Genomic DNA, 27,261 nt, shown 5'->3' with positions numbered 1-27,261 from the left:
AGACAGCTTTATGATCAAACAACCACGCAACCAAGAAAGAAAAAAAAAAGCAACAGACGAGCGACCTTTGCCGCCACTTCCCTTTCTTGCAGCTGCCGAACCTGAACAGTGGACGACAACGTTGCCGGCTTTGTCAATACCGGTTATGTGGTAGCAGAGATAGTCCTCTAGGTCGCTCATGGTCTTCCATGTTTTCGGGATGTCGAGGAACTCCTTTCCAGTTTCGATCTTGCGACCACAGATAGCCTGGATCTGGACGGACATGTGCGCTAAAACTCATTTGGCGTGGGTGTCGACGTCGAGACGGCTGTATAACTGCCACATGCTAAGGGTATATTCGCTTTTCTCGACCTTGTCTCGGGGAACCGATTTGGCCTTTTGGATACGGACCCTCGCGCTGCACATATGTAAGTCTGATGTGGAACTTGATCACCACTCGATTCGTTTTGAAGTACCAGAACTGCCGTTTGTCGTGATGGGAGCCAGCGGTTGCTCGAAACCACTTCTTCCAGAAAGCCAAGCCGCAAACCACAACCTGAAAACAGTGGCAGCAGATGCATGCAGGGTTATCTCTGAGATGCTTTTACTGCTGACCCGATCCTTACCCTCAAGCCTTTTCTTCCCAATTCCAAAACACCTCGTCCAAAATCTTCCTCACCACATCAACGTTGACGCCGCCATCCTCCCCAACACCTTGGAGCACCTTGCCTACACACTTTGCTATATTTTCCTCACTCCTCAACATTCCTGTAATCTCATCCGAAGGCATTGTAGCAACCAAAACTCTGCCACCATATTTCTTCCACCTGTTTGGGTTTCCACAAACATCCACCATGACGTTTCCACCGACTCTGATTCTGAAGTCTTTTACCAGATCAAGGATTTCTCCACCATCCATCATGCCGTTTTGGAAGATGTCGAGGAGATTGGGGATGCGGAGAAGTGTTTGTGGCATATCGATGTTCAACACAAAGGCGTTGTTACTGTAGAACAAAGGTTGAGCTTCACGTCGTAGCAAACGTGAGACTTGGAGAATCGGCAGGAATGGCGGTGTCAATCTCGTTTGACAAGGACAACCAGAATGAAGCCTGAGCAAGATGGCCGGTACAAAGGCGGGTAAAGGCGATCTTTGCGGAAATGGACATTGTGGTGCGGAAGGTTTGGTAAGAATGATCGTTTGCCGTTGAGGTAGAGCGTAGCGGTAGATTTGAAGTCGTATTTCTGGTGGAAGCTTCAGAAATGGAAAATGCTGTTCTGATGTCGTAGCTGGTAGTTCGGATTTGAAGAGCCAATGATAGATGCTCTTGCTGAATTTTGAAGGCGTGAGATGGTTGGTAGATCGAAACGGCAGAGTCGCGATTGCAATGCTCAGAATGCTGAAAACGAGAGCTGTGAACCACATGCTCGGAGATTCGTCGTCGGATGCTTGCGTGGTGGTGTTTTTTTCTGTCGGATAGATAGGTGCTCAATCATTCATGACCGACTCTTGCATAGATATGCCTAAACAGAAGAAGACAGATATCGAGTAGAGTCTTGAAATGCTGACGCCTAACGCCTGTACAACAAGCGGATGACCCGGGATATTGCTACCGGTCGCTCAAGACTTGCAGTGACATTGTGATGGATTATACGAATAAAACTTATTCAAATTGCATGCTCGCTATCATGAGGTCATGAGTCGTTAAGTTATGTACATATGTGTTGGAAGAAACCAAAGACGTGATGCAATGAAGTCGAGGTGGAGGATGGTATAGCGAATCCAAGCGTGCCTGCAAATACGCAGTAGCCCAGCCCCACCAGATAGAGACCAATGCGAGAATCAGTAATCTTTCTAGTCAATGATCCAAACACCAGCCCAATCTTTCCAATTGGCATTTCTCCACTGGTGGGTTGACATGGCAGCAAACACACCCGTCTTTTCCTCGTAGTCTTTTGTTCCGAGTTCGACCAGTCTGTCAATCAGAGCTTCGGTCTCGTCTCGTGTTTCACCACGCTCCCATCCCAAGCTCCTTGCAATCCTGACCTTTCGCAGGTTCGGGAATGACCCTTCGTCCAGTGTCAAGAGAACGTCAATCGGAGAGAACTTGTCGTCCACACCAGGGTTACCAGAGTTGGTGAAAGCGAGCGTGCGCAACTTGTGGTTTGTGAAGTTGGGAGTGTCCTCTGACTGCCATTCTTGGAAATCCGGATTGAAGATTGCAGGAGTGATATAGTCGACGCTGACACTAAGCTCTTCGAGGTCTGGAAACAGGCCAAGCACAGGGTCCAGAGAGCTTATGCCCAGTCGCGGCAAGTGTGACAAGGAGAGTGACTTGAGGGGTAGGCGAGCGCGTGAGAGAGTGGTGAGGAGTGCGCGGATCGCGTGTGATTTTGCTTGAGGACAGTGCTCGATGGTCAGACGTTCCAGAGAGGGAGGGAAGTGGACGATGCCATAGAGGAAGTTGGCATCGATGCCACCGCTGAGATAAAGATCTTTGAGAGCAGGAGGCCAAATGATCGAGTCAGGATCCACAGTCTTTGCGCCGAAGCCCGAAGAGCGTGGGAAGCGTAGACGCTCGAGATGTTTCAGTGATCTGAGGGAGCTGAAGAGCTTGTCCAAAGGTTGTGCTTCCGACACAAGGGAGAGGTCAAGACTGCGAAGATTGTGCGACTTTGACAAGGCAGCAAAGCTGTTAATTGCAAACGAGGCTTGTGGCGCGACAAACTCTTCCAGACTGGCCTCTGTCCTGCGCAGGACCCTTGCAGTCACACTCTTGCTACTGTGATGGACCAGTAGGCCCAAGTTCAGCACCTTGACGAGACTGGCTAGAGGGCTGTCTTTGACTCTAAGATTGATCGAAGGGCACAAGGTGCGTACGAAGGGGTCGTAGTTTTTGCCATATATCTTCGGGTAGGCGTAGAGATAGGGCAGAGCGGCGGTATACCATTGCCTCGATAGCAAGCAACAGGTGTGGAGAGACTTTTGCGCTTCGGGCGTGTGCGAGACGTAGGAAAGGATCTCGAGTACGAGTTCGTCGGGGAGGTATGCGGGTTCTGTCGAGTGGTATCCATGGGGTTTCGGGTCGTCGTCTCTGATTGGGAATGATGCTGTTGATTGCTCGTGTGGTTTTGCGGCGGCGGCTGTCTTGTCCTTTGTGGCCTGCAGGCTCTCGGCCATGGAGATAGTCCAATTGCGCTGCTGGTCGAGCGCCATGATTGTGTTGCACTCTATTAGAGAGTCTTCTTGGGTCTTGTGAACTAAAAGTGCTTGTTTGCCGCTCTCTCTCACGCCGACGATGATGGCAGAGGCCGAGACCCTCGATTCAAGTGACACCCCGCATTTTCGACGTCACTTTTTTCACAAAGAGTTGCACAGAATTTCACTGAATCACCATAGCAACTTGCTAAACACAGCTTGTGGACAAGTAGTGGCAGGTACTATACAAGTACTCGATGCTAGACTTGAGACCTCGACTTGAAGAGGCTTTGAACTGCTGTCTACCCGAGAGGACCTTGTCGAGGCAGGAGCTCCGCTGCTTAGGCGGTTGACTTCCCTCTCGACGCGCAATCAATTCATGCCGTGCCCTGTCAATCGCAGCTTATCTGTTTCAGCGTACCACAGATCTTCGGTCTTGTTCAAACCATGTACCTGACCTCTTGCAGCCCGTTTCTCACCCGCTTCGTGTGTTGCGATCAAGCATGCACACTGCCACCCTCAACCTAATTTTGCTGCCCCGGTTTGCCCGTATCTTTCTCCAAACTGTTCGGACGCGCAAGCCGAGTCAGATCTTTCTCTGCTTGTGTCTCGTATTCGTGAGCTTACCACACGGAAATCCTGTGGAGCTGTGCAAATCACGGCCTGGAGTGGTCGAACTCTTCCCGGCTGTGACGTAGCTAGCTAAACTAACCATAACGAAGACAGATAAAATAGTCGTGCCTGCCCATCACCTGTATCTCCTACCTCTGCACCCCTTTACAACTCACACAAACACACTCAAGTACACACTTACAACAACACCAACATGTCGAAAATGTCGAGCCAAGTCGAGCCTACCATCGTCACCGCCGTCGAGACGGCCCCCTCAGCTTCGTCCTCATCCGAGCTCTCTCCCTCGAACACTTCCCCCACACTTAGACGCGGATCTCGCCAGGCTCCCCCAGAAGGCCTCAACTTGACCTCCAAGGACCAGCTCGCTCCACCAGCCACCGAAAGACAAGATTTCCCTTCGCCTGGTGCCGCCCCTGCAGGTCAGCGCATCTTTGACGCCAACGCCGTCGCCGAGGACAGAGGAGTTGAGACAGTACCCGGTGGCTGGGCCGGAGGAGTCCAACAACAAGACCAGGTCGCCGAACAATACGAGCAGCAAGATGAGGATGCTTCGCAAAAGTCGTCACCGAGCTTGAAGCAGAAGGTCAAGGACTTGCTTCATCGTGATTAGACGAAACCCCTTTTGTCAATTTATCACCAGGCTTTGTCGTTTTTGTCTAGCTATTCCGACGCGACACCAGCCACAAAGTCTTTACGACTACGTTTCATGCATTTCCGAAACTATCAGCGGAGGAGTTGGTTACACGACAGTATGTGCCAAGCACTTACAGCATCGCTGCATACTACCACGGGCGTTCGCATCTTTCGATTCTTTGTATCTATTCACCAAATACTTCATCATCCATCATCTACTTGACTTGCTATTCCAATCTCGCGGCATGTCAGTAGTGAGACTCCGTTCTTTACCCTCATCTCAGACCTTTCACAACCGACTGCACCACTTTCATCACTGTGCTTGTTACAATACGCATCCACTAGGCAGCAACACACCCCGACCCTCGATTGACTTTCACTAGACCATGGTCGACTCAACGCGGATTATGGAAGAGATCATGCTCATGCAAACATTCCCACAAACATCCTTGAGATCCTTGAGGGAGGAGACAAACCACAGGTTCGAGCTTGCTGCTATACCGCAGTCCATGCCATCTAACCAACCCACGGGCTTTCTAGACCTGCCATTTGAACTCAGACTCAAGATATACCATCTCAATCTCACCGACCACCTGAAACTCGAAAACATGACCTCAAACAGCATACATGTACGACCGACAGACCTCAACCCTCCCTCCGACGTCTTCCCATCGTTCAGCACTTGCCCTCTCGACTGGACTAGAACCATCGAAACAAAGCCTGAGCATCCGATTCGTGAGCCAGCCGTTTCCCGTACCGCAAGACTCGTCCGCGCAGATGTTCTCCCCCTTCTCTACAAGCCAGACACACCGACCTCGTATACCTTTCACGCTTGCCCAGCCGCTCAGATCAGAAACACACTCCATCGCATCCACAATGAAGATATACCCTTAGGCCTCCGCCTCGAGAACCTGACTTTCTGCTTGCCCAAAGCGATCGACGATCAAGGTCTAGCAGTTCCTTGGCTCACGTCCTTAGCAATCTCGCTAGCCTGGTGCTTACACAACTGTCCGATTCAACCTGAAGTCATTGTCACGGAGCCAGAGGTCCGGATCCGGCAGGCCTATATCGCTGTCGACGAATTAGAGCCCCCTCGACTTCCCACGCTTAAAGCTTCTATACCTATCAAGCCTATAGATGGAGTACGATCGAGACTATCCACCACGGCTACAGAGCTCGTGACCTCCTTCTTGGCTTTCACCGCGTGCTTACCAAGTAAGGAGATGGGGCAGGAAGATCAAGTTGCTTTTGCCTTGACAGACTTTCTGAATGCGAGGGAGGACAAATGTAAGAGCTGTGTTCTTTGGAGAGGCATGTGGAGAGAGTGTTTAAAGAGAATATATGGGCCAGAGATTGCTAGGGCTATGGTAAAGGAGCTAAAGTTTGATGTTGGCATCGCAGATTTGGCAGATGTTGTCTGGTAGGCTTCACTGATGCTTTCACCGGATGAGTCTGGAAGACTCAACTCGATTCTGCAGTTTGATGTGCGTGTTTTTATGTAGCGTCGTTCATGAGATGCGCCGTTGATCGCAATCGGGTTTGCCCAGGAGAACAAAGCAGGTCCATATTGGAAACACCTAAATTCCTCCATATTTGGCAAATCACGACTTGCAACGAGATTTTTGCATACCCTCAGGATACTCGGTGTTCCATCGTGTTCGTGGAAACTCCTGGCTACCCCTTTACAGCATCACTGGCCTACCATTCTGCTTTCCCTTTGTCGATTGCACTCCGTGGAATGTACTCTAGGACACACGACGCATCGATCCCACCAGGCAAGACGACGATCGACACATCAATCAGAACCCCCTTGACGACCACTCCCCGACACACAACGCATTAGACAGGACTTACCCACCCACCCCGGTTCGTCGCATCGACCCGACTCGCCTTCTCGACGGTACCCGGTTCGCCTATCCCGTGTGAATCTCTGCTGCCCATTGCGAGGAGCGATCATCGCGGACCAGAATGAGATCGTCTGCCTTTGATGGTTGCCCATGACCCGGTTTGCGGCGACGTTTGCGGTTGTGGAGAGAGAGAGGGTGCGAGTGCAGCTTATATAGTACTTCGCAAGAGGTTTTGACATATGAAAGGTAAAGTCAAGAATGCTCTCATCGCTGCAGCACAGTTGTGGAAGCAAGTCTATCTAAATGCAAGAAGATTTTCGTAAATCCTGATGGGTCCACTGAGAGCAATGTCACCATGCACAAGAAAGAAAAAACCCAATACCATCACGATAGAAAAAACCAGACCTCAGAAGCCTTAAGAAAGCAAAAAAGATAAGCACCATGGGCAGGATTCGAACCTGCGACCACCCATGTTCATCGGAGACCACGTTTGTATAGAAAGGAATGCGCACGTGCCCGAACGTAACACCAGAATATGCTACCACTACACCACCACGGCTATTTGTTACAAGAGGCAAGTAATTTCTAGAATATAAAGGTTGACAGCGGTGGGTGGGAAGCAGGAGTGTTGGTGGGAGGGGAGCTTTGATTGAGTGAGTTTTGATAGGCTGAGGAGTGAGTGAGTCTACGCGAGATGGATATTCGAGATATCTTTGTGGAATGGCTGCCTGGAGCTCGAGGCGAGGTGGTAGATATGTGTATAGACCTTTTGTGTGTGTGTGTGATGTGCTGGAACAGTGTGTCGATACTGCTCAATAAGAGTAGTCGAAGTAGCGTATGCCTTTTTGATCACCCCAAATCAAATTCCGTAGCGATCTCTTGAGCAGTCGGTAGTAGTTGATGCTCGCATGTTCATGAGTGTTCTAAGCATTCATTCGGTAGCAAGTGTATGTGGCTCGCCCTTCATGCGTCATGTTGCCTATGAGCTGGTCGTGTTAAGCATCTTGTTGTCCGAGACTTGCAGTCTGTAGGTCCGATAAAATGCTCTCATAGAGAGAGAAGACTGTCCGTTGATGCGATGCGTAGAGCCACGCCCGTATGCTCCTGTGTGAGTGGACTTCGTAGAGTATAATCGTCGGTGGATATATCAACATGACTGACGTGAGTCCGTGTTCGTGATGTCCAGTATGATATGGAAATATGATCATGCGGCGGCTGAGACGAAGAACTGGATGGTGCTGGCATATCGGATACGTGATTCAGGTATATCCTCCCCTTCATCTTGCATCTGCTCATCTTCGCCTTCCGGAGGGATGATGTCGTCGATGGCACCGACGGTACCAGTCTCGATGCGAACGTTGTATTCGGCTCTCTGTTGGAACCATAGAGCCAGACTCATGGCTTTTGCGATGGCCTTTCCAGTACCCTTGAGCACAATTTCATCCTGTTCATCTTTCTGGGAAGCCATAGTGCTAGCGATGCGCTCAATATCGCTGATTTCATCGTTGACGTGGGAGTATTTTGGTCGCTTGGAGACTTGGTCGGCAGCGGATTGGGCAAGGCGTTTCTCGGCTTGGGCCAGTAGCTTCTGTACACGCTTTACAGCAGACATGAAGGGTGTTTTGGTAGAGACATAGACAATCTTTGAAGCCGAGGCATTGGCATATTGCGACGTGATCGGAGGGCGCAAAAGTGGTCGCTTTTCTACTTTGTAGTCTGCACAGTATCAGATGGCTGCGAGTATGCTGAAAACTCCACGGACTGACCCTTAGGAAGACGCGACATCTTGCGCGGCCTCTGTGAAGTATTCTTCTCTTGTGCCATGATGTCGATGTTCTCGAGTCGAAAATTGATGGCCGCTTTACATCAAGGTTGACGCTCCAAAAAGCTCTCCACACGCCACAATCAAGATGCGTCAGCCACAAAGTCAAGCCACCGGCGACTGACTTGAATCTTTCAACACCAGCGCGCCTTCCATATCAACACACAACAAGCCAGTCAATATGTTGATCAGACACATCAAATTACCTGGCATTGTCCCATACATCAAGGCTGCCAATCTGCAGCAGGATCTGGTAACAAAGTTTCTCACCCACAAGGCTTCTCCTGCAACAACAAAGGCCCCAGTTCCAACAATCATTACTGCCGAGTTCGCTCCTGTCTACACTTGCGGTCGTCGAGAGGTTGGTACCGTCTCCGAAAAGCAGCAAGCCTTCTTGAGAGACGGTGGCAACGCAGACTTCTACGAAGCCCTCCGCGGTGGCCAAACCACTTTCCATGGTCCTGGTCAACTGGTCGCATATCCCATCATTGATCTCAAGAAGCACAATCTTTCGCCAAGAAACTACGTGTGCTTGTTGGAAAAGACCCTCATCAAAACTTGCTCGCGCTATGGCATCGAAGCAATGACTACAGAACATCCTGGTGTTTGGACCACCCCGGACGACAAGATATCCGCTTTGGGTGTCCACTTGCGCAGGAACATCACTAGCCATGGTATAGGTCTCAATATCAATACTGATCTCAAATGGTTCAGTCGTATCGTTGCTTGCGGTCTTGAAGGAAAGAGGACCACGAGCTTTGAGAATGAAGGTGTCAAGGACCAGTCTGTGCCAGAGGTCGCCGATGCCTTTGTCCAACAATTAGCCGACTCGCTCGAAGGCATCGACCGTGTTGAACTTGTCTCAGAGGAAAGCGTCATGTAGCTTGCTTGGACAGCCGTCTACCAGTCCCCACAGCAGCGGGACTATGACAGCTCGGCCAGGCTTTGGGACCGTCAAAGCATACTGCCTATAACAAACTCACGCGAACTCAATGGAAGCTACCTCGTCGAAAACAGCTTGTGACAACCTTTGCGGCTTTCCTTCTGTCATCGGATCATATTCTCCCTTTCAAACATCGAGATCAGATCTGAGTATCGTCATATACACGCGGCCCTTGGAAATACGACCACACTTAGACCAACAGTATGGGTATCCTCACTTTGAAGCGAAAGTGGTCGCGGAGTCTTCCTCTCCGCGACTCGGTGTCTACGAGCGGCCGCAATCCATCCATTGCAACAGAACAACCGACGGCACACAAACAAGTTCAATCTCAACCGCGATCCAGCCCGAAAGCATCGGTATATGAGCATTCTCCACCTCACTCCGGAACGACTCTCCATGACCCTGATCATGCCCCGTCTCGCGTCTCGATCGATATCTCGAATGATGCCACACCATCCGACACTTTGGTGCATGTCATGACCGTAGGCGACAGCGTAATAACTGTCGAGACACATCGAGCAGACGCCGAAGAAGCCGAGCAACCCAAAAAGACAAAGAAAAAGAGCTTCAGTCTCAGAAGGGTCAAGACAGCTCCAGGTGCTCTGCACCGTGGTGTCGCTCATGGCTCCGTTACGACAATCGAGTCCACGCCCTCTGGCAGTCGCCTGCGAGCCTGGTCGTATCCGCAAGTCAACTGGAAAAGGCTCAACTTTGTACGCCGTGTCCGTCGTAGCGCCGATCGCAAACACGCTCGCAAAGGCAAGGCTCCCTCTCGACAGAATTCAGGTCGTCAGTCCCATGCTGATAGTGCAGCTTCTCCGACACAAACTCAGTCTCCGCTCATGTCCGGAGCTGTTCAGGCCTCACCGCCGCGTTCGCATAGGGCGTCGTATGGGACTGACATCTCTCCACGAGCTTCGGCTTGTTTGGGAATCGAACCTCCTACTGCCGTACATTTCGACAGCTCTCCTAGGAGGTCGTCTCCAAACTCAGAACACCCTAGTGGAGAGCACGTCGAACGCAAGGACTCACATTTTCCTGAAGCCAAGCAAGCGAAAGACAAGGTTGCTCTTGACCTGGAAGCGGTGACCGTGCAGCTCACCTCTGACAAGCAAACACAAGGAAGTTCTTCCTTCCTGCTTCACCCTTTTGACTGGCTACGACAGCATCACAACTCTGCGTTCCCTTCATCATCGTCAGACTCGTCGTCATCTTCTAGCTCCATGCCGCCTTCGCCTACGACGCGTCCTGCACGTCTGGCACGCCGATCAAGAGAGACATATTCTTTCCACAGATCAGAGGTCTACCCGACTAGGAAAGAAAATATCAATCTACAAACAGCACTAGGCAAATCCTCCATGTGTTCCACACGCGAACAGCTCTACATGGAGTCCGGTCCCAAGCTACCACCCGGTCTTGAAGTGCCTGAAGTAGGCCACGCCGGTCCATCGGACTGGATCCATCGCGGCTGGGCTGAGCACTATCGTCGAGAAGCTGAAGTATCCAATCGAGCTTGTCACCCATTAGCTGCCGCACGCTTCCTACCCACCAAAGCCGAAGAATTTAAACGCTATTACATGCCTCAGTCAAAGCAAGAGCCATTTTACCCACAAGCTGGACCATCGGCCTCGCAAATGTATGCAGGGACCTACACCCGGGCTTGGGACTTTGCGTTCGACACCAAGGGCAAGCGTAGACAGGATACTTGTGTGACTACTGTCACGTTGGATGATTGTGATTTCGAGAAGGAGTAGACTCGGATTATAGATGAGGCGAAGATTTTGTAGCGCTTGATAGAATTTGAATAGTACAAGAGTAACATGAAATGGTAGCAGAATAAAGATACCTCTCCACTATCGAGTACAAGAAGCTACGACCTGCTAATTTGCACTACCAAGAGACGAAGATAGTATCAGAGTGTGTTGGTCACGAACGTGAGGATCTAGGGTATGTATATCTATCTATGGTGTTGAGACGGACAGAGAGGGGCGAGAACGGCAGCCAGCACGCAGGACACATAGCTAATCCAAGTTCAAGCCAACTTCTCAAGAGATATTGTGTCTCTAAATTCATCTCCCGAGTCGAATATTTTCCGCCGCTAAACCATCACCCTCCTCAATCCTCCCGTGCCACCTAATAACCTCCGTCCAGTAACCGCACATCTACCCCTCCCATCTTCCCATTTCCCCTGCCTGCTTCCTCCATTCTCCTCTACCCAACCCTCTTCCTCTCCTGCTGAAGGACTGCCCTCCATAAAAGCTACTTGGCGAGGGTGTTCGCCTTCCATCCAGCGGAAAATGCATGTGTAGCAGTAGACGTAACCTGTCTGTGCAGCCGTAGGCGTTTGAATTGCGCTCAAACATATTGGACATAGCGATGATGAGTCGGGCGGTGGAGGGGGGACGGTGAAAATGGGGAGGGAAGTTAGGGTCGAGATTGGAGGGTCTGGTTTATCCTTCTGTTGATTCTCCTTTTCGTCTTTGGTGTCTGGGTTTTCGGAAGAGGCGAAAGTGACGCCTGATTTTTCGGAAGCGACGGTGGTGGGTTTGGGTACACCTGTTATGGTTGGAGCGGGTAGTTCGAGGCCTTCTGCTGCTTTGCGGGAGAGTTGGCGTGCGAAGTCTGAGGCGTGCCACCATTCCAGGAACTTTAGGGCGAAGATGGATGTCGGTAGCAAGATCTTTAAACTTGAGAGGAGGCGAGGGTATATCGTATGTGTTAGTGTCCTGGGGCTGAGGAGGGATTGAGGTGCCGGAGGGGCACCAGGGCGAGGGGGAGCAGGAGCGGCTGCGGCAGCGATGACTTTGTGGTCTGCTGGGTTCATTCTGCGGATTCTTGTGCCGATGAGCCAGAAGAAGGGGTTGTGGTATTTTGAGGTGTCGAAGAGGTAGGCTAGATTGAAGGCGAGGAGGGCGAAATAGTATGCGGCATTCACACTGGGATAGACTTTCCGCAGGAACCACTTGTAGTAGTGGAAGATCTTCTGTCGGTATGTTGCATTATCCGGCAATGCATCTCCTCTGAAAGAAGGACCTAGGATATTTGCTGATGCAGCGTGGATGTCGTAATGTTCGTCTAGTTTCCTCTTTGTGTATGGCAAGGCGACCATGACAGCCAAGTTCTTCCAGATATCCGAGTTTCGTAGTTTCAATGTTTCGCGGACTTGGTCTGGTGCTCCCAATGCGGCTCTTGGGATCTCACCGCCCTTGATAAGTAACACGCGTTCGCGCTTGAGGCCGTAGAAGTTTTCGGTGAAGCCACCGCCATAGGTGCGGAGGTAATGTCGTTCGACGATGAGGGAGAGGAAGGCATAGAGTTCGTCAAACGAATTGAGGATACGGAGGAGGTAGCGAGGGTATCGGTGTGTGGCGACAGCAAGGAGGTAGCGTAGTGATGGCGGGATCAATGCGCCTAGTTGTTGCTCGGATAGCAGTTCTGTTCTGCTGTTAGTCATCACATGGCTGTTGTTGGTACAGTGGATGCGACAGCTGGCTATCAGTTGTTACCGAAGAGCGAGGGCTTCTGCTCGTCCAGCCCGCTTTGTAAATTCGTCATGAACTCCATGTTGGGCGTGATATCCTCCTCATCCTATTTCCATAGGCTCGTCTCTTGGAAGTGGCCTCGAGAGCCTTCTAATGTTGTGTGATTGTTCATGCTTCTTCACATGCTTGGTGACGCGGAGGTCGAATATCCGGGGTAAGAACAGGCCGAGGTCGCTCGGTCTTGGCATTGGCTCATGCCAGACCCATCACCCTGCCTGACATTCCTCACTCCTTCTCCACCATCACATTTCACTGACGTGGTGTGGGTAATCACCGCTCACTGCAAGAAACCTATAACACATCAAGTAGGTCAACAATGGGGTGTTTTTAGCTGTCGCGCTCTCATGTCCGAGTGGCATGCTCAAGCCATGTTGTTCCGACTCAAACTATCTCCTCTGCACCCCGACTCTAAAAGCTGTGACTCAATTCCTGTTGTCTGATACCACATTGCTGCAGATTGCTACCTGCTATCATACAACCTTGATCCTCAGTATTCGAGTCCTTCCCAACCCTCGAAGCACCCTATAACGCTACAAGACATCTCCATCATGTCTACATCAACAAGAAACCGAGCCTGCGGACCAAGCGTCGTCGTTGCCTGGGCAGACGACGAAGAGGCATCCGTTGCTCAAGACACAACCAGTCCTGTTTGGTCCAGGGAAACCAGAGGCATCAAGTTCCACACCCCAACAAACCCCCCCTACGAAGAAGCTGTGTTCGACAAGGCCCTCGGCAAACACTTTGATTCCTCCCTCCTCACGAAAGACCTCGATCCTCAAAAAGATGCCTTGATCGTGGCCAAGTTCAATCTCATCCGACTAAAGTTCAACATGGCCATCCGCGAAGTCGGCGTTGGTGGCATGAGTTTCCACGACAAATGCAACATGACAGATATACAGCGCATCTATTGTCACGGGAAACCCGACTCTCAGCCATACATTCGTGTGGTCCTTGGAAAAAGGAAAGACTGGATGAATGTAGCGGGAGTTCTCAATGGCCTGCGACTCCAACACCTGAAGGTGCCCATCCGATACCATTTGACGTTTGGAGCTCAACAACAACAAGAGAAACCAAAGGCAGTGTTTTCCTAGAGCTGTCTTGGTCAGGGACCATCGCAAATGTATTTCAGTCGAACACATCACAGATCACAGAGTAGAGGGTGGGCAAAAGTAAAGTAAGATGCAACAGTAGTGTTTTTGGCTTTTTCTATGAATACTCAGTAGCTGAGGAACCAAAAAACCGAGTGACCGGAGGCGTGACAAAAAGAGAGGACGACAGGTAGAAGCTACCAATGAGACAAAAAAAAAGTCCGCACTTGTCATAGTCTTCATTCGACCCAACCAACAAAACAAAAGTGAGAGAAAGCCATCAAGAAGTCCTGGCGATCTTTCCAGGTCTGAAGGTCAAAGCGCCGAAAGAACTTCCCTCTGTAGCCACCTTACCCTTCCAATCATGCTGCTCTTTCTGAGTGAAAACTCCTTCCTCGCAGGCTTTCTTGTACCAAGCATACGTGTCGAGGGTGTGAGCCTTGGGGCGTGGTGGATATGCCGCGAACTGTTCTTGGCGCACTGTTGACTTGCTCGGATAGCGTGACCTCACTTCGTCCGAAGGTCGGTATAGTTCCATCCTCATACCAAACCGTTTCCAGAGGTCGGCTTGCATAGGAGCAATGGGCAAGATAGTTACCTGTCTGAAGCCTTGAGTCCATTCCTTGCGTGCAGTGTACTCGAACGGAGTGCGAGGCGTGAGCGATGCAGTGGTTGGCACGTCTGGTGGAGTTGGTGCCCTCTTCCTGAGGGGAGACTTGGGACGCTTCTCAGGTGTGGCTATGGAGTCCTGTTCAACCGTGACGAAGTTCTTACCGCTGATAACGATGCCGACCATTTCGCCTTTGCCATTGACAACAGCAGCACCTGAATCACCCTCTTCAGAGAAAGAATTCTTGTCGATAGGAGTTACACTGACTTCGTAGTTATCTTCGTCGTGGTGATGACGCTTGGATCTTCTACGGTTTGGCTGGACCATTCCGTAGGTTGCACCTGTGGTCCTAGATGGAACCTTGAGCACGACATCGTAAGGGTTCACCGGGGCGAATCCTGTAACGGAGGGATGCGACGTGAAGCCGTCGAATGCAACTGGGTAACTGTCGACCGGGAAAGGATGAGATCTTGTTGATGCAGAACGGCCAAAACTCTTCAGAAACTTGCGCAAAGGCATAGTCCATGCTTATCATGTCAGTAACATTGCCGCTGAATTCGCTGCTGATCTGTAAAAGTCATCAGCGTCGGAACGAAAAAGCCCGAATTACTGAAACTTACCACGTCGTCATAGGCTGCTTGGCTTCGGCCGGAGCTACAGATTAGCCTGGCAAAAGGGCATTCGCGAGGAGATGAAGTGTTGAAGTCAGCCAGCATCTGCTTCAGCTGCAGGAGGCGATGGTGACCAATCCAGAGCTGGTCCAAGATGGTGTTCTTCGTGTCGGAGTCCAATCTTTGGGAAGCCCTGCTGGATGGGTTTACCAAGCGTTGTTCGATCAGCTCGTTCAGGTAGTCATACGTCTCTCGGATCAGGCCGAGATAGCTCCAAGTCGTGCCCTCACGATCGGTACGTGAAAGATGAGTCACGACCGAATCCTCTCGATCGAGGTGTCTGGCCTGGTCCAAGGTCAACATGGCATTGTCGTATGGTCTGAGGACATGGTGGTTGGTAAACATGGATACAACACGTTGGCCATTGTCATTGACGATCCATTGATCTGTGGCAGGGTCGGTGAGACAGACGAAGGCCGATAGGGTGCCTGCCACCTCCCCATTAGAAAGACTGATTGATGCGCCAAAAAGAGACTGGCCATCAGCATCCACGTCGAAGACGTTTCCCCTGAATTCCCGCATCGGCACTGATTTAGGAAGACCTCTGTGGCGAAGCGAACGTGGAGGTTTCACGTGTTCGGGCCTGTATCGTCTCTTCAAAGTCGCTGCAGTGTGGCCGATATCTACCGAATAGAGTTGAATAGGGGTCGTGGGGTTGTAGACCGGAGTAGTCGCTGAAGGAGTGTCTTCTCTGGCACATTGGGTGGCCGCAGGCGCAGGCGTAGCAGAGGACGATGCCGAAGCCTCACCGGCAGTGTTACTCTGTTTACCCTTCTTCTTTGATTTGGCGCCGAGATCCACCTCATCGTTGGTGTAGAATCGGATAGGAAGGAAGGTGTTGGGAAAAGTGACGTTCAGCTGGTAACGAAGTCGCATGTGAATCTATGGTCGTGAGGTCAGTCAGATGCCCATTAGGTAGCTGGGAGCCGCGGTGTAGGGAACAACGATAAGGGACATCGATGTAAAGATGAGAACCGGGTACGATGAACGTGCTCTCAAGACCACAAGACACCCTTGTAAATGCAGCTGGTGTCCACGGAGACGAGTAGACTCACGTCGCCTCTCTGGATGGCCTTGTGGACGCGAAAAACATCATGTCTTCTGACAGGCTGTGCGGGAATGGAGTAAGGGGTAAGGGGTAAGGGGATGGAATAAAGGAATGATGCATACATACCTTCTCAGCCTCGATGGCGTTGTCGATGGTTACTGCCACGAAAATACGCGGCTCTTCCTGCTCAACACCCATGACAAAGTCTACTTGGGTGTGGCATGTGGATAAAGTTATCCAGAAGTGCAAGTCTTCTTCAATTTGGCTCATGAACTCAGCACGCATAGCCTCGAAAGCCCGTACAAGGGAGCTTCTCTGATCACGGTGCTCAGTGATCAAGTTCTCGGTACTGAAGTGAAGCCCGATGGTGAGATCCAGCGGATTCTCGTCGTAGACGGGCGTGCCCGAGGTCGCAATGGGATGGCCATTGCCAATTATCTGAGGTAAACGATCAGCTTCTGAGAGGGGGGTCTGAAGGAGAAGGGAGATCTAAAAGAGAAGGGAGGCTCTGAAGGAGAAGGGGGGTCTAAAGGAGAAGCGGTCTTTGGGGGGAAGACAGTTTGAGAAGCGAAGAACATACCTGCACGTTTCTGTCAGGGCCTTGAGGAACTGCGACTTCAGATTCTTCGGTCTGCCTGGGTCCGGCCCTGACCGGGCTGAAAGGCATTCTGATCGGGCTTGAGGTCAGTCTGGTGGGGCTGGTAGCCGCCTTGGGGTTGCCAGGGGGCTTTGTGGGTGGGTCGTTCTCCTGGTCTGACATACTTCACGGTAGGAGAATCTGAGCAAGAAGCATACTGCGGGTGCGGAAAGGTTATGTAGGAAAGAGCATACCAAAAAAATTGCCACCGCCTGTTGGTCTCAGCCTGAATCAAAGCACGGTACTTCAAAGACAAAGTTGCTAGGACCAAGCTTTCAAGACCGATCTTGTGGGACGAAGGCTTGCTGTTTGTTGAACTCTTTGATAGCAGGGGATGGAGACCGATTTGGTGCAGTTCCTGCTTCTACAGGGATCTACGCATGTCCAGTGGACTATGACGAGGCTTGCAAACTGTTTGTTTCGACCCTTTGAACTTCATTCTTCTATGCAACCCTTGACGGTGCAGACGCGGAGACGTGCACGCTTGCCAAAGCTGGTAAAAGACTGTGTATCATTCCATTAAGTGCAGGGGACCTCTTTCCTTGAGATCTCATCACGATCCAAAGGCCACGTTTGACGTGTCAATACGAAATCGCCGTACTGAATTGGGCCTGTGGTGTGCTTCTTTGCGCTCGGCACGGTACATGTTGAAACATTGATTGCTCTGAGCCCTTCAGGAAACCATCTCGGGTCTCCAAAAAAGCCATACGAGCTGTTTGACTGCAAGAACCAGATCGGAACCTCATGTTCCTAGTCAAGAGTGATCGACCGTGGTTTAAGACAAACAGTGACACTTCGGTGGTATATTTCCGTGTGGTGCTCTGGTTTGGGCGCCAATAGGGTATCCAAGCGAGAAGGTGTGTCATTAGGGCGGCAATGAGCGTCTTATGACATACCTAATGGAAGGTTGCAGAGCGACACACAGGTGGTTGGTTGGGACAAAGCTCTCTGAGTCGTAGTAGAAAGAGTCGGATTATCACTCGACGATTGTCAATTCAGCCTTCTGGGAAGTGGCCATTTCGAGTGGAGCAATCAAAATGTGCGCTTGGAGTCATGAACGGGAAGCTGCCTTGAGTTACTTTAGTTCTCTAAAGGAATACTGCGGTCTCCCATACCGCCACGGAGGAACTGTTCTTCCGAACGCCGGCCGGCCCTCAGCATGTTCGACACTAAAGCAGATTCGCTATGGCACGCTGTGGCAGAGACGTCTGAACGTTTGGATATAGCATGACTAGATGTATTGAGATGCCTTGCCCAACCGCTACAGGGATATATTGAGGCTATTATCGAATTGGTAGCTATAGCGCGTGCCAATTACAATGTTGCACAAAGTGAACAGCGTAAAGGTGCATTGCCGCAATGACACCTGCACGTAGGCAGACGCCAACTTTCGTGCGATTGCGCAGGTGCTGCTGGGCATTGCCATGGGAAGTCACCGCCGATCTCCCTATCCAGGCATCGCGATCATCGCTCCATGGCCTTCTATCTACTTACAGAGGCATCCCCGTTGATCACTCGCAATTCAACTTGTGCGGCCATGGGAATATCTCGTTGTTGTTGCAGCAAATTGATGATACTGGTAATGTTACGGTCGTTGTTGACTGGCATGCTCTTACCCTTGAAAAAGCTCTGGCACTGGTGGTGGGTGTGCGACGTGTTCGAGATTGGGCAAATCTCCAGTGGGCGTGGATTCGGCGTCTCGTGAAAATCGTACTTCATGTCTGAGGTAACGGGGTCAACCACAAACTCACTTCTTCGCACCAGCATCTCTTCTTTTTGATGTGGTGACTGGATTGGAGAAAGTTTCTAGATGAGTCACCACCAGACAAACCTGCAAAAGTGCTGTCTACTACCACTCAAGATCTTCATTGCTTCAACGTTATCGTCCAGTTTCATACATCCGATAGATCTATTTGACCCACCGCAAAGTCCAATATGCGCACGCAGACTAGAAGCATTGCTCCGGGAGTCCACGTCATCGCCTGGGCAGACCATGAAGAAGAACACCTCGCCAGTTTGGCAGCGATGAAGACCACATCGGACTTGCAAGAGTCCTCTCACCCACCATACGAATCCCCTTTCAATCGCAGTTTCGGCTATCACTTCGAATCGGACCTACAGACAAGACTCGTCGTCCGACGCGGCAACTATCCAGAACAGCTCTTCGGAGATGTGCGAAAACATGTGCTCAGTAAGACACACGATGTGTCTTTGAGCAACATGTCCGACGACGAGAGACAGAACATGCTATCCCTCCAGCAAATCCTCCTGGAAACCGGCAAGTATTCACACGCATATATCAGAGTGACGTTGAAGAGGAAGAAAGACCGGAAAGAGTTACATGAGCTTCTGGTCAAGGCTGTTAAGCAGATCATGGGAAAGCATGCGGTGGCGATAAGATACCATACCACTTTTGGGAATGAGGGAAAGTGAAGATGGGTGGATGCAAGAGAAGGATACTCCGTATGTAGAGGACACATCATGATATTCGAAACCTGTCTCAAAACCAGTGATCACGCTTCTCAGTCACTTGAAATCATATTTCCAAATACCCCTTTCTGAACACAGCACGTAAATCAATCTTACTATCGTACAGTAAACCCCTTTCGCAATCCTACGTATTCTATCAGTGAATCTTTTCCACTCAACTACACCCAGATTGACCGCCTGACCACCACGACTCCAACGAAAGCTTTGATAGCAGTTATTGCTACTCCTCGACACACCGCCGAGACTAGACAGGAAAGCAATGGTCGAAATCCGGTCGGTGTCGACGATCTTCCCACCAGCTCTCTCGCCATCAGATCTTGACAAGAATTTTGGTGTCGTTGACAGCATACATGATGTTGACAGAATTCACAATGTTGACAGAATGCACAATGTTGACAGATTGCTACTCTACGAAAGGTGAAGATCGATGTTCTTTTGCCCAAGCAAACTTTAGTTCCTAGCAATGGAGCAAGGATATCAAAGGATATTTTAGCACTATGACCAAGAGACTCACACAAAACTCAGCACCCTCTCTTCTCTTGCCCATCTTGTCTGTGAAGTTCTCTCTCGTGCATCGATCCCGGGTCCATAGCCACCTTACCTCGAAAGCCGGATCGTATACCTTAGTCTTATAGTCATCTACCTTGCTCTCCTTCTCCTTTATCCTCTTCCTCTCCTCCCTCCCTGCCATCTCCAAAGTCCTCTCGTGCATCATTTCCGCATTCTCAGCCACCTCACCTCGAAATTCGGATCTCGCTGCCCAGGTCATGCGGTTGTCGACCCGATACTCGAAGATTAGTCGTGTACTGCAAAGTAGAGATCAGAAACCATCACAATCACAATGGTAATGCTCAGGTGCTTGATGCAATCTAGTTGTGCGCACGTCGGCGTCTGCTTGATATTCCTGGACGCTGGAAGTTGGAGGAAGAATACAAAGGACTGGGGGTGTTGATGGTTTGGGCTTTTTTTGATATAAAGTGAGGCAAGACTTCCCCTTGTTTGTGATCCATATGATACCCTGTAGATATAAGTTACGAAGCGAAAACATCATGACTGAATGGTAGAGCAAGAGAAGAGATGAGAACGAATGCATTCTTTACCCAGTAAACAAAAAAAAGGTAGGTATCTCGGTGATGAACGAAAGACACGGAAAAAAAAAAACGCGCTCTAAGAAAAAGTCAACAACATAACCGAGCCCCTCCCCTGTAATCACTCATCTAATCCTCATCAAAGATCTGGAACGTATTCGTCAAAATCGTATCCAACACTCTGGCCTGCAAACTCGCATCCGCGATCTGCGGTCCCGTATGACTTCCCATCAAACTGGGTGCAAAGCAAATAGCCAAATTGCTCGTGGACATTCTGTTCTTAGCATAATGCTCTTGAACGCGGTTGAGATGCAGCACTACAGCACGTAGAGTGGCGTAATTAGGGTCAGGCAATTCGTTGATAACGGAATGGACAGCATCGCGGCGGGAAGTGTCGTCGTCGATGCGGGCGGCGTTTATGAAGCCGTTGTAGGAGCGGCGGGTGAGCAGGGGGTCGGGAAGTTCGCGGAAGAATTGTTTGAGGAGGCCGGCTACGCTGTTTACGTCGTGGTAGAAGGCTGCAGGGTTGCGAAAGTCGACGAGGGAGGAATCTGCGAATTGTTAGAACGTGTATCGGAAGTGAAAGGATACGGGAGAACATACCGTGGTCGAAGAGAGCCTTGATCTGTTGGACGTGGCTGGCTGTTCCACTGAGTCGGTAGATACCCTCAACATCCAGGCCGAAGAGGTCAACGGCTTGCATGCATTGATAGACAATCATAGGAACGGCGGTTTGATCTCTTGCGTACAAGTCATCAAGGTTGACGCCAAAGACGGGCTTGAGTGGAGGAGGAAGAGCAGTGGCAGTGGGAGCAGGTGATATCGGGCGAGGCTGAGATGAGAAGCTTTGCTGGACTCCCATGGTAGCAGGTGTTGCAGGAGAGTATGGCGCACTGGTGCTCTGGGTGGAGGCGGAAAAGCCACGAGGAGCCCCTGAACTGGTTGGGTATGGTGCAGAGTTGTACTGTTGAGGAGGATCAGTAGGATAAGGAGGGTTTCCCGGGTTGCCATAGAATGGCTGTGTTGGAGATTGAGTGGCTGCTGGCGGAGGTGCTACGGTGGGATAGGTAGATTGTTGTGTTGAAACAGTTGATAGCGGTGTTTCAGGTAGCGCTGGACCGGAAACAGTCGTAGAAGGTTGTCGGCTGGCTGGAACGGGAGTCTGCTGTTTTGGTCTAAGAGTTGGGTGTTGCTCGTATTTGATGTCTGAGGTCCTGACAGGAATCTTGGAGACGTGACCGGTCACGTAGTTGTCAAAGTCGGTCTTGTTGTCGATGTCGAGAACAATGTCGCGCAGACTGTGTTGGACGGGAGCCGAAGGGTCTGAGGCAGGGAGTGGGCTGACAGCGATTCCATTGCCCAGGAGAAGCTTCTCGTTGAATGAGGCGAACTTTTGGAGTTGGAGAGCCAGACCAGAGTCGCACTCGTTGATCAATTCTTGCAGCGCCTTGACAGCCTGAGGGCGAGAAGCCCTGATGAGCTCCTCTCTTTGCGACTTTGCTGCCTGAACCTTTGCCTGGTAGTCCGAGTCTGCAACTTGCAGCTTGCGCAGGAGATCTTCCTCGTGCTGGGGAGCACTCTTCATACCCTTCAGACCAATTCTTCTTGAGCTCTTCGCATCACCAGTACGAGCGCGATCATAGTCTTCGGCCAGACCGTCGTATTTTGCCTTTGCCTTTTCCATGGCAGCCTCAGCATCTGTAGCACGCTTCTCAGCGTTCAAGCCTTCGTGTTTCCAGTGTTTTCTCCCCTTCTCCATGTTGAGGGAGAGTTCGTTCAGGTCCTCATGCATCTGGTGGAGAGCAAGCGAGAATTGCATGCCGTTGTCGGCGATTCGATCGTGGAGGCGCATAGCCTCATCAAGGCGGACGACATAGGAGCCTTGACGAGACTCCTTGGAGTGTATGTTGTCGCTTGTCTGCTTGACCAGTCGTCGGAGTCCTTTGGCATGATCTTCCTCTACCGCTCCTCTCTTCTTCAGGAAGTCGGAGAAGTCCTAAGGCTGATGTTCAGTAAGGCGCTTATCGTGAATATGGGTCGGGCTGGGCATACACGAGAAGATGCAATGCTCTGCTTGAGGCGGTTCAACAGGGTGTTTATTCCAATCTACATAAGTCAGTCCCTGGAAGAATAGTTTCACATTGCGACAAACGGACGTCCGAGTACATGACAGTCTCCACATCCTTGGACACGGGCACCGCCGTCGAGGCTGGCTCTGTCGCGGTCGCGATGGTCGGAGTATCATGCAAGGTACCATTTGCGTCGCCGTTGGTAGCGAGGTCGCTATCTCGCGGGAGGTCAGAAGACATGGTGAGAGTCTGTATGCACAAGTGACGGGGATTGTGAGACAGTGGGAAACGATGAATGGTATTGTTATAGACGCTGGAGTGGACAACTTGGCACACGCGTCTCGATTCAAGATTCCGGGGCTTGGACCGCGCGCTACAGCTCGGCATCGTCATGCCGACCTGTTCGATCCGATCTTCAATGCTTCCATAACAATCGCACCTTGTTTCTTCTGTACCACAGACACATCCTTCCACAAATCATGTCGGACGCGCACGCCCCCTTGACTTGGGAAACGTCAACCCATACTCAGCCTCAGCTGGCCACGTCTTTGCCATCAGAAGTCGTCAACTGTCTTGAGAATGCTCGCTATGTCCGTTCACCCCACCTTGATCGTTGGCTTCAGGGCATGAGCTGACCATACCACAGCTTCATCTGGCCACCTGCACAGAGTTGCAACCCCACGTCGCACTCATGAACTACACCTACCTACCATCACATCCCTTCGCAGACTCTTCGTCGCAAATGCCTTCCGGTCCCGTAATCATCATGACTTCGAATCCCGCCTCGCGCAAGACTGTCAACCTTACCGCCAATCCCAATGTATCACTGCTCGTTCACGACTGGGTGTCGCATAGACCTGCAACCAACCACAGAAACTCGTCGCCCGAAGGTCGCAGAGCTCCTGGACGTAGTTCGCTGGCTTCATTGCTAATGGGCATGAACACAACCCAAATGGGCTCAATCAGTGCTACCATCAACGGTAACGCCATTGTCTTGCCAGTGGGATCAGAGGAAGAGAAATGGTGCAAGCTTCAGCATTTGGAAAACAACACTTTCGAGAGGGAGGAGACATCACAAAATGTCTTGAGCGCTACACCGAGCAACGCAGAGGATGAAGAGGCTAGCAGACAATCGTTCCTCAAGGACGAAGACATAAGAGTTGTGGTTGTGAGGATAAGAGAGGGCAGAATCGCTGATTGGAAGGGAGGTGTCAAGGATTGGATTCTTGCTCCTGCTGAGGGAGCAGGTAACCTTGTCAATGGTCTATGAGTAGATCAACTCGAAAGCAGGTATAATGAATAAATGCTTATCACTCATGCATGCTTGCGCCAGTACAAATTTCGTGATGATGTCCTCGTGATGTGATGTTGCAAGCAAACATAGATGAAGACTTCCTTTTCTTGACTGCCAGAGTAACAACCAATCATATGGCCTGAAAGAAGAAGTTGCTATCTTTTGTGCAACCTCGACGGCAGACAAAGATGTCGAATCAGCAAAAGCGAAGGGCCTCGAATTGGTCACGTGTTAGCGGCTTGGCATTGACCCCTCCAGCCTCAACCCTCTTTCCATTCACAACATCGCAACTTCTCAAGCAACACTCTCCACTCAAACAACACAGTCACCGCTACAGACCCACCGACCAAACACCACCTTACACACCCTTTTACTTCAACCCTTCCCCGGAAAAGAGAACAGCAACTGCGTTTTATGTCCGCCTCGATCGAAAACCTCAAGTCCTTCGGTATGTTTGCGCTCTCTTTCCCCCACTACGTCAGGCCCAGACCGACTCCCCGCCTTGACTCGGTCGCTTGGACATCCATCGCTCTCACTCGAGGCACATACGATGCCTGTTCATCGGGACTTGCATCGTCCCTGTCGCCCGTGAGAGCGTGTGTTGCAAGCGCCGCTCAACGCCGCCACACCTTGGGCATCACCCGCTGACTCGTGTGACTCGAACAGACCCCTTCGCCGAAGCCGATGAAGACACCGGAGAGATAAAGCAGTCGAACCAGAGCAGCTACATCCACATCCGTATCCAGCGTACGTTATGACTCTTCCACCACCATCATCTCACCGCCTTGGCGTTATGCGCTGGCTGGTCTCACAAGAAAAAGGCGGGGTATGCTGACAACTTTTTTCTTCTACAGAGCGCAATGGACGCAAGACCTTGACCACAGTTCAAGGACTCCCCAAGAAGTTCGATCAGAAGAAGATTCTCAAGGTCATCAAGAAGGCCTTTGCTTGCAATGGCACAATCGTGAGCGACACCGAGATGGGTGAAGTCATCCAACTCCAGGGTGATCAGAGAAAGGATGTCCAGGAATTCTTGTGTGACAAGAAGGAGGGCCTCGGTCTTGATGCCAAGACCATCAAGGTTCGTTTTGTCCATCTTCTCGACCTCCTCGACCTCACCAAGCTGACTTTATCAACCAGGTCCACGGTTTCTAAACGTCCAACAACCGCGCCATGCACCCTCGTCGGGTACGAGAGACCAGCTGGTGGATTATCACGACATTTGTTACTCTTCGAATCGTCTACAAGGCGCCCATTGCCACGATCCACACGGCTTTTCCTTTCACTCTACGACCCTTACGAATCCTTTTCTAGACAACATGATTTTGCTACCTGCCAAACATCATAACCTTCTGAAAACATGGCCGCGGATTACTCTGGCGTTTGTTCAAGATACCCAATGCTGTCTCTACTGACTGCAGCAACATGTCTTATTGGGCTTTTGTTGCTTTTTCCTATCACCTTTCCGATCAAGTATTTCCTTCTATGCCCTTGCTATTCTCGCCAGGCGAGAGGATGTCGCTTAACGAAATATGGAAATGCTCAGTATTGCTTTTACAGATGTTGTGTCCCTCTTTCCTGTGAATGCTGTCTTTCTTGCTGTGATACTGCCGGAATTATCCTGGACTCCTTGAATGCTTTGCTTCCTTGAAGTGTGTCGTCTTCCTAGGATGTATGTCATCATGAGGATGCTTTTTGTCTTCGCTGTCTTTCGATATGACGTCTGCAAGTAAAGATGAACGAACCCAGCTTTTGTTATGTTTACAATATGCTACAAGCTTTTTCAAACTATCGTACAAGAACCGATCCCCGTATATACCACTCTAAGACTCCAAAGCCTCCTCGACACTGGACTCCCTAGTAGTACCCCAAACCATCCACTCACCCATCTTACCTCTCTTACACAACCTCTGCACGACCAAATACTCAGTAACAGCCTTGGCGACCTGCGAACTCCCCTCCTCCAACATCTCGACAACCTTTCCTCCCTGCCTAACCTTCTTGATCTTTTTCAAACTCTGCAAACTCTGCATCCTCACCACCACCTGTTGAATAGTAGTCTGTTTGGTTTTATCCTTGTTATCTTCCAAACTCATCGGCATATATTTATGGCTGACAATTTTCGGTTCGTTCAACCAACGGTGCAACTGCCATTGCATTCCCGTGTTTGGACCACGGGCGATGATGCGTTGATCCAAAGAAGAGTAGATGTTCTCGCAGAGTTGAGAGGAAATTGGCGAGAGGTTTCCTTGGGCGAAGTGGGTGTACATGTCTGTGTAGAGGGATTTTGAAATGGAGGGGATTTTTGAGGTTTGGAAGTCTGCGCGGGGTTTTACGTGGAAGTAGCCCATGTAGTGGCGACTGGATGTTGAGATGAGTAAGGGTTACAAGGTACAGAGAAGGGGGGGGAGGGAATTGCATACCCAAAGACTTCCTTTATGCGGAGCCAGATGCGGTATTTTTCGAGTTTGAAGCGGAGACCGGGTTCTTGGAAGAGACTGGGTAGTTTGTCTCCTGAAGGCATGATGAATGTTCCTATGACCCTCCTCTCAGCATTCAATCCTTCTCAAAGTATATTCCTTCCAAGGTGTTTTACGGTTGCGACTAACCAGGAATCAAACCGACATCATTCGGCATCTGCTCAATATTTTTCATCTGCTCTTTCTTCATGACCTCAAAGGACTTTTGCGCCGGTTGCTTAATATTCGGCTGTTGCGGAGCATATGACTTGTTGTTGCGCACACCCGCTGCATTGTACGAAGTGTTGCTGAAGAGGCGTGTGCTTTGTCGCAAGCATGGTTGTTGTTGAGAGAAAGATTGGACGAGTAGTGGTGTGTAGCCATTGTGTTGCTGCAGCAAGCGCTGCATCGGCGTGCGTGTCGACATTGTCGTCTTGTGTTTGTGTGTGGCGTGTGGAAACGGTATAGAGGTCTTTTGGTGGAGTGGATGGGAAATGTTTGGAGGAGCGGAGGGCACGGGCCTTTGCCGGGCTCCGGGAACCTTCGGCGTTCGGGGGTGTCCAGCGGCGCTGCGGCGGCGACTGCTTGGTCAGTCTGACTTGCTATCCTATCTTTCGATCGATTGAGTAGGCTCGCGGATAGCAGCTTCTCTATAGCATTCAATCTGGTAGGTTCTTGGAAGTTGTTCGACAAGTAACGTTGAGATGCATAGTTATGTTCATGCTCCATATTCGGCTCGTCCTACTCTTCCTCGTTCATATGATCTGCATTAGCGCCAATGAGGATTGGTTGAGATGTATAGACAAGATGGACACCTTGACACCTTGACATCTTGACATTGCGTCGTCTCCAGGTTCCGGTACTCGATAGAATTTGCCCATTGACTCGGCCATGGATCTTGGTACTGCTGTCGGGGTCATCTCTCTCGGTATACAAGTACTGGAAGGCATTGTCGATTACTATGGCGCTTACAAGGACTATGGCGATGATATAGCAAGTCTTTGTACTTCCTCCGTCGCTCTGCTCCAGACTCTCCAGTACTTGCAGGTCCAACTGGACCGTAAAGGATCGACCCCAGACGACTTCCGAGCACATATCCTAGCATCCGTTTACCAGTGCAATGATGGCTTGCAAAGACTGCGAAAGAAATTGAACAAGATTAAGGCTGAGCCAATGCCTGCTGATGGAAATCTATTGAGGAACATACAACGT

General features: G+C 50.6%; 16 protein-coding genes across 16 annotated transcripts; 8 read left to right on the top strand and 8 right to left on the bottom strand.

The window, feature by feature from the left end:
* Positions 1–607: 607 nt before the first annotated feature.
* M438DRAFT_370481 (uncharacterized protein) lies at positions 608–1,402 on the bottom strand (the record flags this gene model as incomplete). Its single annotated transcript, XM_029908189.1, has 1 exon — positions 608–1,402. One exon carries the CDS (start codon positions 1,400–1,402, stop codon positions 608–610), a length of 795 nt encoding a protein of 264 aa, XP_029765485.1.
* Positions 1,403–1,831: 429 nt separating this feature from the next.
* Positions 1,832–3,193, bottom strand: M438DRAFT_350725 (uncharacterized protein; the record flags this gene model as incomplete). Its single annotated transcript, XM_029906669.1, has 1 exon — positions 1,832–3,193. The coding sequence occupies one exon, from the start codon at positions 3,191–3,193 to the stop codon at positions 1,832–1,834; it is 1,362 nt and encodes a 453-aa protein (XP_029765484.1).
* Positions 3,194–3,560: 367 nt separating this feature from the next.
* Positions 3,561–4,846, top strand: M438DRAFT_341081 (uncharacterized protein; the record flags this gene model as incomplete). The annotated part of the gene is made up of 1 exon (XM_029904425.1): positions 3,561–4,846. A coding segment is annotated over exon 1 (413 nt), but the record flags the coding sequence as incomplete, so codon positions are not given.
* On the top strand, positions 4,705–6,051 carry M438DRAFT_3943 (uncharacterized protein). Its single transcript, XM_029909157.1, has 2 exons — positions 4,705–4,922; positions 4,982–6,051. The coding sequence occupies exon 2, from the start codon at positions 5,050–5,052 to the stop codon at positions 5,863–5,865; it is 816 nt and encodes a 271-aa protein (XP_029765482.1). The 5' UTR covers positions 4,705–4,922; positions 4,982–5,049; the 3' UTR covers positions 5,866–6,051.
* Positions 6,052–7,492: 1,441 nt separating this feature from the next.
* M438DRAFT_370478 (uncharacterized protein) lies at positions 7,493–8,112 on the bottom strand (the record flags this gene model as incomplete). The annotated part of the gene is made up of 2 exons (XM_029908188.1): positions 7,493–8,004; positions 8,055–8,112. 2 exons carry the CDS (start codon positions 8,110–8,112, stop codon positions 7,493–7,495), a joined length of 570 nt encoding a protein of 189 aa, XP_029765481.1.
* A 179-nt stretch (positions 8,113–8,291) lies between these two features.
* Positions 8,292–9,101, top strand: M438DRAFT_308547 (lipoyltransferase; the record flags this gene model as incomplete). The annotated part of the gene is made up of 1 exon (XM_029902351.1): positions 8,292–9,101. The coding sequence occupies one exon, from the start codon at positions 8,292–8,294 to the stop codon at positions 8,991–8,993; it is 702 nt and encodes a 233-aa protein (XP_029765480.1). The 3' UTR covers positions 8,994–9,101.
* A 120-nt stretch (positions 9,102–9,221) lies between these two features.
* On the top strand, positions 9,222–10,807 carry M438DRAFT_401429 (uncharacterized protein; the record flags this gene model as incomplete). The annotated part of the gene is made up of 1 exon (XM_029909539.1): positions 9,222–10,807. The coding sequence occupies exon 1, from the start codon at positions 9,257–9,259 to the stop codon at positions 10,805–10,807; it is 1,551 nt and encodes a 516-aa protein (XP_029765479.1). The 5' UTR covers positions 9,222–9,256.
* Positions 10,808–11,151: 344 nt separating this feature from the next.
* M438DRAFT_401428 (uncharacterized protein) lies at positions 11,152–12,639 on the bottom strand (the record flags this gene model as incomplete). Its single annotated transcript, XM_029909538.1, has 2 exons — positions 12,560–12,639; positions 11,152–12,488 (listed from the first exon to the last, which is right to left on the bottom strand). Exons 1-2 carry the CDS (start codon positions 12,615–12,617, stop codon positions 11,152–11,154), a joined length of 1,395 nt encoding a protein of 464 aa, XP_029765478.1. The 5' UTR covers positions 12,618–12,639.
* Positions 12,640–12,849: 210 nt separating this feature from the next.
* M438DRAFT_341077 (uncharacterized protein) lies at positions 12,850–13,911 on the top strand. Its single transcript, XM_029904424.1, has one exon. The coding sequence runs from the start codon at positions 13,144–13,146 to the stop codon at positions 13,684–13,686; it is 543 nt and encodes a 180-aa protein (XP_029765477.1). The 5' UTR covers positions 12,850–13,143; the 3' UTR covers positions 13,687–13,911.
* M438DRAFT_341075 (uncharacterized protein) lies at positions 13,819–14,621 on the bottom strand. Its single transcript, XM_029904423.1, has 2 exons — positions 14,561–14,621; positions 13,819–14,508 (listed from the first exon to the last, which is right to left on the bottom strand). Exon 2 carries the CDS (start codon positions 14,477–14,479, stop codon positions 13,964–13,966), a length of 516 nt encoding a protein of 171 aa, XP_029765476.1. The 5' UTR covers positions 14,480–14,508; positions 14,561–14,621; the 3' UTR covers positions 13,819–13,963.
* Positions 14,447–17,027, bottom strand: M438DRAFT_3878 (uncharacterized protein). Its single transcript, XM_029909005.1, has 6 exons — positions 16,844–17,027; positions 16,593–16,790; positions 16,139–16,450; positions 14,914–15,846; positions 14,561–14,861; positions 14,447–14,508 (listed from the first exon to the last, which is right to left on the bottom strand). The coding sequence occupies exons 2-5, from the start codon at positions 16,770–16,772 to the stop codon at positions 14,643–14,645; spliced, it is 1,644 nt and encodes a 547-aa protein (XP_029765475.1). The 5' UTR covers positions 16,773–16,790; positions 16,844–17,027; the 3' UTR covers positions 14,447–14,508; positions 14,561–14,642.
* A 1,087-nt stretch (positions 17,028–18,114) lies between these two features.
* M438DRAFT_341073 (uncharacterized protein) lies at positions 18,115–19,158 on the top strand. Its single transcript, XM_029904422.1, has one exon. The coding sequence runs from the start codon at positions 18,585–18,587 to the stop codon at positions 19,080–19,082; it is 498 nt and encodes a 165-aa protein (XP_029765474.1). The 5' UTR covers positions 18,115–18,584; the 3' UTR covers positions 19,083–19,158.
* Positions 19,159–20,216: 1,058 nt separating this feature from the next.
* M438DRAFT_341072 (RhoGAP-domain-containing protein) lies at positions 20,217–22,602 on the bottom strand. The gene is made up of 4 exons (XM_029904421.1): positions 22,384–22,602; positions 22,280–22,333; positions 20,831–22,223; positions 20,217–20,778 (listed from the first exon to the last, which is right to left on the bottom strand). Exons 1-4 carry the CDS (start codon positions 22,534–22,536, stop codon positions 20,357–20,359), a joined length of 2,022 nt encoding a protein of 673 aa, XP_029765473.1. The 5' UTR covers positions 22,537–22,602; the 3' UTR covers positions 20,217–20,356.
* Positions 22,603–22,868: 266 nt separating this feature from the next.
* Positions 22,869–23,634, top strand: M438DRAFT_341071 (uncharacterized protein). Its single transcript, XM_029904420.1, has 2 exons — positions 22,869–22,886; positions 22,943–23,634. Exon 2 carries the CDS (start codon positions 22,988–22,990, stop codon positions 23,564–23,566), a length of 579 nt encoding a protein of 192 aa, XP_029765472.1. The 5' UTR covers positions 22,869–22,886; positions 22,943–22,987; the 3' UTR covers positions 23,567–23,634.
* Positions 23,635–23,909: 275 nt separating this feature from the next.
* On the top strand, positions 23,910–25,118 carry M438DRAFT_308535 (putative translation initiation factor SUI1). The gene is made up of 4 exons (XM_029902350.1): positions 23,910–24,038; positions 24,257–24,337; positions 24,445–24,671; positions 24,731–25,118. The coding sequence occupies exons 1-4, from the start codon at positions 24,005–24,007 to the stop codon at positions 24,743–24,745; spliced, it is 357 nt and encodes a 118-aa protein (XP_029765471.1). The 5' UTR covers positions 23,910–24,004; the 3' UTR covers positions 24,746–25,118.
* A 219-nt stretch (positions 25,119–25,337) lies between these two features.
* Positions 25,338–26,504, bottom strand: M438DRAFT_341069 (uncharacterized protein). The gene is made up of 3 exons (XM_029904419.1): positions 26,200–26,504; positions 26,014–26,125; positions 25,338–25,951 (listed from the first exon to the last, which is right to left on the bottom strand). Exons 1-3 carry the CDS (start codon positions 26,474–26,476, stop codon positions 25,414–25,416), a joined length of 927 nt encoding a protein of 308 aa, XP_029765470.1. The 5' UTR covers positions 26,477–26,504; the 3' UTR covers positions 25,338–25,413.
* Positions 26,505–27,261: the final 757 nt, after the last annotated feature.

The sequence above is a fragment of the Aureobasidium pullulans genome (genome assembly GCF_000721785.1).
Source record: "Aureobasidium pullulans EXF-150 unplaced genomic scaffold scaffold_1, whole genome shotgun sequence".
NCBI classification, from domain to species: Eukaryota; Fungi; Ascomycota; class Dothideomycetes; order Dothideales; family Saccotheciaceae; genus Aureobasidium; species Aureobasidium pullulans.
Note: the sequence above shows the minus strand (reverse complement) of the source record. Positions and strands in the feature narration are given on the sequence as shown.